Raw genomic sequence first — 10,468 nt, 5'->3', positions numbered from 1 at the left:
TATTGTTAGTATTATATCTACCTGTATATTTTTTGTATTGTATGTAAACCCCCAAATGTAAAGCACCATGGAATTAATGGTGCTATATAAATAAACAATAATAATAATTATCTGTATGCACACTCAGTGTTCTGCATCTCTGCTTGAGGACCACAGAGATAAATTGTTTATCTCTTGCATATATAAAAATGAGTTTCTGTCTGTCCTCTATGCGCAACCAAACCACTGGATCAATCTTCACCAACTTTTGGCATACAAATACATCAGGTGTCTGGGAAGGTTTTACACCTGGCCTCAAGTCTCTTAGATGTACTGCTCTTGAGATACAGTATTCCCAAAACAATAACCTTCATTAGGCCAATACAAACCTACAAGTCTTTCACTCATATTCCAACTGCCAAACACAGTCACTGCACATGCATACAGCATTACTCCAGGTGTATCCAACACTGAGATACACGCATCAGAGGATTAGATACACTGCTCAACACACAGTATCACATATCAGAGCTTTACTCTAGGTTTCCATAGCAAACCAACCATTTTTTTTTCACTGCTGTAGGTCAGCTTTTAAAGGGGCAGGACACTATAGATGACACTGTTACACAAGTTCACATTCACACAGCTTTGCTCCAGGTATCCGTAACAACCGATCGCAAATTTTTCACTGATATCCAAACTGAGATACACATGATCACAGGACGCTTATGCACACACATAAACAACATATAAAATAAACCAGTGCAAAACTCACAGCGCAAATTCATGCAGCCACTACACAAACAAAAAATGAAATACATCTGTGCGAAGTCAGGTCTTTCTGCTAGTCTCCTATGTATATAAAAATGAGTTTCTGTCAGTCTGTTCTTTATGCATGACCAAATAACTGGACCAATTCTCACCAAATTTGGCACACAGGTACATCAGGTGCCCCGGAAGTTTTTAGACCAGGTCTCAGATCTCTAAGACATACCATTCCTGAGATATATAATATTCCCATAAAATTACCTGCATTATCCAATAGAAGCCTGAAAGTCTTTCACTCATGTTCTAATGGCCATAGACACAGTCACATGTCCCTTATCAGCCAATAGAAGCTCTAAGGTGCTTATTCTCCACTTGCAAACAGCTTTAATCCAAGTTTCCATAACTACCCAGCCATTTGTCTTCACTGCTGTAGGTCAACTTTAAAGGGGCTCTATCATTGGGAAAGGTCATTTTTAGCTAAGCACATACTAGCATAGCCTTTAGAAAGGCTATTTCACACGTACCTTCAGCGCCGCACCTCTAATGCGGTGAGGTGAAGCAGCCACCTCGGGCAGCGGACCGGAGGGGGGTGGCAGAAGGTATCGGCCTATTTACCAACCTCCCCGCCCCCGCTTCCCCTTCCACTATAGGCCGCGGAGGCCGGCAGTGAGTAGGCCTGGGCCAAGCTGTGATTCCACTACCGCTATTATTATACTCGAGGGTATAATAATCAGAGCCCTAGGGGAGATGAGGGAACATAATAAACAGTGTTACTCACCTCTCCGGGATCCTATGTTAATCCTAGGAGGCTTCGGGCCTATATGGTAATGCCCAGACGTCACGTGGTCTGGGATATTACCATATAGGCCCAAAGCCTGTGATAGCAGTACCATATAGGCCCGAAGCATGTGCTAGTAGTAGCTAGCCTGTTATTATACTCAGGAGTCTGAAAAGACCCCTAAGTATAATAATAGTTCACGGGTGGGTAACTGTGGGCATATTAGAGCTTGAAGGGTCCACTGTGGCCCCTGCAACCTCTATTATGCCCCACAGCGGCCCCCCTGCAACCTCTATTATGCCCCACAGTCTATTGTGCCACTGTGGGGAATAATATAGGCTGCAGGAGACGCTGTGGGATATATATATCGTAAGCCGATGGCTGGTCAGGTAATAGAGGGGGTGTACATCTCACCCAGACTACTAAGGTGGGTGAGATGAGAAAACTCCAGAAGGAATGTTTGTTCTCAGCAGACAACCTTCATCTGCTGAGCATTTTGGTAAATGCTCAGTATTGGGCTGGATTTTTAGTAATGGCAGGTAGGTTGATAGTGTCAGAGGTGGTCTCAATGGGACCACTTAAGTATATTGGATGATAATTAAATTTAAAGATAGGGACTAGAGTCAATGATGCATTCAACTCAGAGACACATTGAACCTGTCATTCCACCCCCCTCCAGTCCACACATTGGGGATGTTCTGGCAGCGACAGAGTCTGCTCTTCAAGGGAGCTTAAGAAGCCAGCTCCAGCAGCAGACTGGGGGCAGAGCTTGGCTGGAGAGCCAAAGAAAGAGGTCATATTTTTGGAGCTGTGACCTGAGTGATTCAAGTGGCTTTTGGATTTCTGTTATTCTAGGTGAGGTAACCTATTGATGTGTTTAGTTAGAGCCTAGCCGGGCAGGTATTTATTTTTGTATTGCTTCCTTTTGTTGCTGCACTACCTTTTTGAGTGAAAATAAACTCTACCTTTGTTTTGGACTAAAAGAAACTGGACTTTTGTGTCTATGCCATCCCACCTAGCAACCCCAGACCCTGACAATATATATATATATATATATATATATATATATATATATATATATATATATATATATATATAAATATTTATATTTAGGGGCTGGGTACATGGAAAAGTGAGGAGTCCACATCCCAGACTTCATACCTGCAGACAAGAAGAGGAAACTCTACATTCTACTGGGAGAAGAAGAGGCCACTGTGGAGATCGCTGCCCAATACGTGTCCAGCTGTCACCAAATAAGAGGAAGATGAGACTCCACGGACTGTTATATTTATCCCAATACATATTGTATGTAAATTGCCTCAGTAGTTTTTGAATAAGCCCGTTTAGATTCATATGCAAATTAGCATTCTACGTGGACTCTGGAAGTGTCTGTGTGCACCCTCTATTCTCTATGTGTGTAAGAGCAAAGAGGCTGCTGTGTTTTTAGTGCACTGTCGGTTTTCCAGAGGTATATAAAACCACCTGTGCCCCAACCCATGAAAGGTCCTCTTTAAATCATCTCTACAAGCAAACATTATGTACCTTACCCTTCTAGTCCTATAAGCAAAAAAAATCATTTGTAAGCTTATTAATTGTGGTCTTCTGCCTGGAAAACAAGTTTCAAGACAGACAGTTCCCATCTCCATCCACCCTTTGTCAGATATGCTGACCTAGGGTGTCTGACCCTTCAGCAGCTAGAATATTCATATCGAAAGAGGAAATCAAGACAGTTAAGAAATCATTTTGTGTAATGCAAACATTTTCTGATAAATGCATCTTTATACTTTAGAAAAACAAGCTAGATATAAAAATACCCCTTCATATTTTAAAGAGATATTGCATTTCCATTACACTGTGGCATGTAGCTGTGGTGAAAACAGATCAACCATGCTGGATATTATCAGCTGGCAGTCAGACAAAAAACTAGTATTTGGCATGATCGGTCACATTTGGGCTATAATCAGCCAACTTGTGCAAACTCAGTGTGCTTCTTTATTTTAACAACTAAACTGCCCCAAAATGTGGGCAGAAAAGCGCTGCTTGCAGAACATTTGTCTCTGCATTTTTCAAGTGGAATGGGGAACAAAATCCCCAGGTGGACAGAAAGCACAGTGTTAAACTGTGTAGGCAACAGAAGGGGGACATTAAACTGTGGGGGTGCTGGAGGGGGACATTATGCTGTGGGGGAAGCTGGAAGGGGACGCTAAACTGTAAGGCAAGGGTGGGCAACCACCAACATGCGTGCCGAGAGTGGCACACAAGGCTTATTTCCCTGGTGCGGGAGCCTGAGTCTTCGCTGAAACAAAACTGCTATGTGGGGTCTCTTCACACCCCACAGCATAATAAGTGTAGCCCCAGGGGAGGTGATGAAACATAAAAAATAATGTTACTCACCTTTCATGTGTTCCAGAGCCACTGCGTACTCTTCGGCGCTTCTTCCCGATGTAAGAGACCGCTGATAGGGCTGCAGGGGTCACAACGTCGTTATTACTCATACGTGACCTGAGGCCCCATTAGCGGTTGCTGACTTCAGGCAGAATTGCAGAAGAGAACGAAGCGGCTCCCTGGGTCTCCGCTTATTATACTCTGGGTTCTGAAGAGACCCTACAGTAGAATAATAGCTAGCGAATGTCAAAAATTGGGATATTATTAAAGTTGGATTATCATACTATGTGGAAGGGCCACTATGGGACATAATACCGTGTGCAGGAGCCGCTATGGGATATCAGACCATGTACAGGGGCCTCTATGGGACATAATATCGTGTGCAGGAGTTGCTGTGGGACATAATACTGTGAGCAGGGGTCGTTGTGGGCTATAATACTGGAAAGTAACGTATCTGCAGAGCTGGGTTAATATACTGGGTTCTGGTGACAGATTCCAGTTAAAGAGGACCTTTCATCACCTCCAGGAAGTCCAGCTCTTTGCATCATTTAATAGGCTCTTCTGCACAGATTCCGGGACAGTTGGAATTTTTTCTCCAGCCTTTCCTAAGTAATGCTGTTAATTTTGCTACCTGATATACCATTTAGACTCTGTACAGTCAGGAGGGCGGTGTCAGGCAGGAGCAGACAAGGGGTATGACTCTGAGCTTTGACATTGATTGGAGCTCTGAAACCCCCTTTCCTGACACCGCCCTTCTGATGTTACAGGGGTTAAATAGCACATCAGGCATCAAAACTACCTGCACTTGTTGCTCGGGAACCGTGTGGGTTCCCATAGCTGCAATCAGTAGAAGGGCATCTATCTATTCACAGATGCTTGAACTTGACGTGCATGGACACAGAAGAAAATAGCTATCTAGATTTCTGCCGTTATGCCCTGTTGATTTATTTGACGCTACCTAACATCCCTATCAGTATGTCTTTTTTGGAATATGGGATGGAAATCCATGCAAACACGGGGAGAACATACAAACTCCTTGCAGATGGTTTTATGCCCTTGGTGGGATTCGAACACCAGGACTCCAGCGCTGCAAGGCTGCAGTGCCAACCACTGAGCCACCTTGTGGCCCCTCAACGCTATCTAACATTTTGTCACTAGCTTTTCCCTCAGTGCCGGCACAAATGTTGGCTTTGTAGTTTCCGTTGTATTAACACTGCAGCGCATAGTTTGTACGTGACGTCCGGCCATAGCGCTGTACACAGTGTCCTCCTACATAACCATGACGTCAACTGAGAAAACCGAAAGACAGGAGCGCCCCCGCCCCAGAATCTTACGAAACGGCCCTACATGACGTCATGTGGGCGTGTCTAAGCCTGGCTATTCATAAGTCCTGTCACTTCCGGTTGTCTCTCAGAGTATTTGGCAGGAGCGCTGTGGTAGTTGGAGCAGGAGCTGTCAGGATGGTGACGCAGGAACCGCCCAGGTGTTGCGGCTACTTTAACATCCGCTCGGTGGTGCTGGGGGTCGCCGTGTACTATGTGTTCATGAGCCTGCAGTCTCTGGTGTGGCAGACCGTGGCGGTGATTAAATGCGGCGGGGTGTGCTCTGGGCCCTGGAGCTCGCCCGGCCCTGTGGCCGTCATGTACTCGCTGGCCTTCATCCTGCTTCTGCTCAGCCTTTGCCTGCTGTTCGGTGTCCTCCGCAGGCGCCCGGGACTCCTCCTGCCCTTCCTTGCTTTCCAGATCATCGACTTCCTGGGCTCCCTGCTGCTCTTCTGCGGCTTCTTCGTACGTTTCCCGTCAGAGCTTCGTCTGATCGGCACTAGGCCCTACCTCCCCGGGCAGGACTATACGGACAAGGCGACGGTGGCCGGAGGCTCCTTCCTGTTCATCGCCCTCTACCTTCTCCTCCTGCTCCTGAAGATCTATCTGATCCGCTGTGTGCTCACCTACTATCGCTTCCTGCTCACCAGGGCCACCCCACCCAGCGACAGTGACGGCCTGGCAGTGATCGTGGTCCCCGGGCCGGAAAAGAACCCTCTTCTCCTTCCTTCATATGAAGAAGCCATCAATATGCCCAGGAAGGACAGCCCCCCACCTCCGTACAGCCAGGCCGTGGAGCCGGAGAAGGAGGCGGCGTAAGGCCCTGTGTCATCGGGGACCTAGGATAAAGGCAACAGCACCTCTTCTCCCACCAGCTGTTACTATAGGGCGCCGCTGCCCGTGACTGTATGGTGCCAGGCACCTGACTATGATTATTCTCATCCTATCCCTTCCCCAGCCACCCGAATACCAGGGGATGAAGAGCCACCAGCAGCTGCCAGATCATCCATCACCTGGACCAGTCTGATCTGATGGATCTTGGTGTTATTATTGCTGCACTATGACGTCATGAAGGATGAAGTCACCTTATCTGTCACTTTACGTCATTTCATTCTAAAGGAATCGTGACTGCTGTGAATTACAGTGGAAATCCTAAGCTGTGCATATAATGTACCATCTGACTGGGACTGTATATAGGACTGTATGGCAGAAGGGTGGTGTAGCAGCTGTGTGTGCTCTTACATGTAGTGCTCTGTAGAGATATATAGGGATACACTTCAGGCCTCAAGCTGATCTCTTTTTACACAACACCCCCATATCTGTACTGTGGTCCCTGACATCAGAGCTTGAAGCTGGAGTTGTATTCTATATTACATAGTCCTACATGTCCCCCTCCTGAGGGCTGTTAGTTGGCATTGAACCCCTAAAGTTTATAATGTTGTACTTCCTGAATTTTAGCAATCCTGGAATTACGTAACACGTAAAACTTTAAAGGGGTTGTATGGCAGGTATTCTAAAAGGGGCAAAATGGGTGTTTTTAATAAAAACAAATTCAGACTCCTGTATTTTTGTTCCAATGTTTACTGGGTCCCTGATGATCACTACTTGCCCAGGAAAGGCCTGCTCTGCCACTCACTGTTCGCAGTAGTGAGCAGTGACTGGCGGAGTGGGCCTTTCTTGTGCAACAAGACAAGATCTGGAAGTGGAGACCAGCAGGGATCCAAGTAGTGTAGGAGCAGCAGGTGATTGGTGACATGCTTGTAGTATTTTGCCCATTTTACAAATACTTTTTCCCCACTGGGATCCTTTTTATATGGCAGTTTTCTTTTTTGTACCAAGTATTGGGTTGAGGAAGAGAAGTCACATGTTGAGCTCATTGTGTTATGCCCAGTAGAAATGGGACCAGCTGATGGTATGATTCTGCATGGCGCTATGTCATCCTTTCCCTGTTGTGAAGTCCTTGGGGTGCTTACATTTTTTGGGGGGTGGCTTGGAATTTGCGTCTTTTTAAATGTTGGTTGTGAAAGTAAGATATTCCTTTAATGCTCAGTAATACATCCTGTTGTGTGTTCTCGATGATCTGTGTCCTCTCAGAGGTTTAGCAATAGACTATGCAATTCTATCAAAGTAGACATGTGGCTCTTGTCTCATCAGATGAACATGATGGTAGTCTGTGATCTAGAGATCCGTGAAGCTGTTAGGCAGTGGTTTATTCCCTGCCAAAAGCAAGCGATCACCTGATGAATGAGCAAATGTTTGAGTGGTGCCACATAATGCGTCTTGTCCACGGGCAGAGGCATCTAATTCATGGTTGTGCTGTTTTGCTTTTTCCTCATGGTCTGTAGTGCCACTGAAATCTGTGCACCGAAGTGAAAGCCTCGCAGCCAAGGACTGGAAATGGTTACAGATAGGGCTATTATCGGGAACTAGAGTTCCTAGGATCACTTATTTGTAATAGCCTTGAATATCCGGCTGTCTCATAGTCTTAAGACAGTATCCACAATATAGTTTACCATCCTGTTCATTTGATGACCACAAGGCATTAACCAGTGAAGTGACCAGATTGGTTTTTGACTCAATTTGCTGAGCCACAGAAGATCACAGATTTGAGATTTGGCAATCATGGTATCTCCAGCGTTTCTATACCCACCAATACATCCCTTCATGAACCTGTAAACTGTGCCTTTTATAAAGTAAAGACCTCCTGTGCCATGCCTGACATATGCCCAACCCCAGCTTTACTGCACCTGCTCCGACTATTATTACGTGGCAGCGGATATAGGACATGGACTGGAGGTCACATATATCTTGTAATTTTTATTTTATTTTTTTTCTGACTGTAAAGCATTTCAGATTTTTTTTGTTTAAATCACATGCAAAGGCTTTAGTGTAATTCTTAATGTTTCCCTGATAATGCATCTGAATGGAATAATTCAATCAGTGTTAATGTGATGTAACTTGACTTTCCTTTTATACCAGGCTACAATTCTTTTTCTTATGAAGCCACATATTTCCTGTGTATTACATTATCCTGGCTACTCCATGGCAGTTACCGGAGCACGCCTCATTACTTGTACCCGCTTTACACCAAAGATTGTGTTTCCTATACAATGTTAGCATTATGTTCAGCTTCTAAATAAAAGAATATTTTTCATCTGTCTTTGTATTAGAAACTTGATACATCTTCATCCACTCAGTTTGGTTATGTATTGCCATTATCCAATTTTGTAATCTTTTTAAGCGATAGTGTGTTCTCATAAGAATTATTGCCTGAATTCATGATCATTGATCTCATTGTCTGAGATTCACACAACCAAGTTTCACCCGTGTAACATGGTTTGTGTTCTTGCTGGACTTACTGGCCTGATCTTCATGTTGGGAGTAGAACTACTAGCATCATAAATAACCATGATTTGGTTATGTAAATCCTAGCCTAACATTTAGGGCGTACTCACATGGAGGAATTTATTCCAAATCTGGAGCAGATTCCTCCTGGAATCTGTCGTCCACGAGGCAGGATGCAGAAAAAAGAAACGTCCTGCTCGATCCTGTTAAAGGGTCCGCGGCTCGAGACATCCTTCTGATTAGTCCCATTGATCCGGCCCTAATCAGGAGCGGGATGCCATGGCGGAATTCTGATGCACTGCATCGGCATCCAGTCTAGGCCTTGTGATAATGCTGGCGGATAATTTCCTCTTCATTTTCCAACTTGTGACCATACCCTATGGCTTGGTTCACACGGGGGTTTTTGGACCTGATTTTGAGGCAGAGGCAGCCTCAATCTGGTCCAAGAAACTGCTAGCCCTGACTGGATGCCGGTACAGTGCATTGGCATCCAGTCGCGGCATTCTGCTTTGGATTAGGCCCAAATGAACGGCCCTAGGTGGGAGGGACTGTCGTGCTGCGGAATGTGCCTGAAGAAATGGCATGTCGCCCTTGAATTCAATGGGAGGCATTTTTTGAACCAGACTTTGACTTGGATTTGTCAATATCTGGGCCAAAAACCCGTGTGCATCCGGCTTTACAGTGTAATAAAAGCTGTTGCAGTCTCTCCTAAGCTAAGAGTGGTGACAACACATCATGGCTTTTCCCACAGAATACTGTACATATTTGTCCACAATGCGTGGCTGGAATTCTGCCATTTATACCACGAGGCCCAGGCCTAAGTCTCCTTCAGACACATAATATACTATCTAATCTTATCCATGTGATTAAGCTGTTAATTGGGGTTAGTTATTGCTGCCACGACTAACCTCTGTACCATAGTACAGGCAATATGTGGCAAGAGATTTGATTCTCCAGCAATCTGCTCACAGTTAAAGAATACATTTCTGCTCTGTCATACTATGGCAATATATCATGGGACATTTTACTACAACTATTGACATTGGTACTGTGAAGTGGGAGGACTGCACTTTCCTTTCTATATAGGTTTTGGCAAAGTAAGTGTCCCTTTGTTACCAATATATAGCTTAGTTCATAGTAGTATTCGATTGAATACCTCGCTGGCATAGAAATGTTTATGATTGGCCGAACACCAAGGGGTTAAACGCTTCAAATATTCAATGCATTTAACCCCTTGGTGTTTGGCCAGTTACACACATTCCTATGCCGGTGAGGTATTCAATCAAATACTACTCGCTCATCACAAAGTGTCAGCCATCAGTATTATGTAACTGCTTGTCTAAAAGACCTCTCTAAAGCCAGCAAGGCTTACATAATTTTAGCCATATTAGAAACTTTACCTTGAATTCATGGGTCAGATTTTCTCCTGCTCAGTCTTATAGGCTATTTTTTTTTTTTTTTTTTTTTTAACTTCAAGAGATTGTCCAGGAATTTTGGATTTCTGCAAGGAAACCAGGAAAGGTTAGTATCCCAGTTCCTTTCCTTAAGCCACCGCTTGGCCTCAGCAGTCATGTGCAGCAAGGGTTTTCACCAGAACAAGGCTCTGGGAGTAGCTGGCTGGGGCAGCAGTGCAAGACACTGGACAGGGTTTGTTTGTTTTTTTTAACCTTCCACAGCCTCCTTGCAGAAACCTGGAATTCTTGGACAACCCCTTTATCACTGATGTAGCAGAGACTCAGTCTTTGAGAAAGCACATACTGAAGACTGATGAATTGGATGTTGTTGCACAGTTCTAGCAATGAACTCCTTTCAATTGTCGCCCTGTGGTGGTCCTTGCAAGTGCGTGTCACTACAAAAAGCTACCCATTTGAGACAGACATGTTATGTGGCC

At 44.8% G+C, this 10,468-nt stretch overlaps 1 protein-coding gene across 1 annotated transcript; it reads left to right on the top strand.

Annotated features, from left to right (window-relative positions):
- Window positions 1-5,338: 5,338 nt before the first annotated feature.
- Window positions 5,339-6,783, top strand: LOC142205743 (lysosomal-associated transmembrane protein 5-like). Its single transcript, XM_075276552.1, has one exon. The coding sequence runs from the start codon at window positions 5,371-5,373 to the stop codon at window positions 6,049-6,051; it is 681 nt and encodes a 226-aa protein (XP_075132653.1). The 5' UTR covers window positions 5,339-5,370; the 3' UTR covers window positions 6,052-6,783.
- Window positions 6,784-10,468: the final 3,685 nt, after the last annotated feature.

The sequence above is a fragment of the Leptodactylus fuscus genome, chromosome 1 (assembly GCF_031893055.1).
Source record: "Leptodactylus fuscus isolate aLepFus1 chromosome 1, aLepFus1.hap2, whole genome shotgun sequence".
In the NCBI taxonomy this organism is placed as follows: Eukaryota; Metazoa; Chordata; class Amphibia; order Anura; family Leptodactylidae; genus Leptodactylus; species Leptodactylus fuscus.
The sequence above is the reverse complement of the archived record's forward strand: the minus strand, read 5'-3'. Positions and strand labels throughout refer to the sequence as shown.

Bases quoted from the DNA above. Each gene is read 5' to 3' on its own strand.
- LOC142205743 (XM_075276552.1), top strand. From the start codon at position 5,371: ATGGTGACGCAGGAACCGCCCAGGTGTTGCGGCTACTTTAACATCCGC.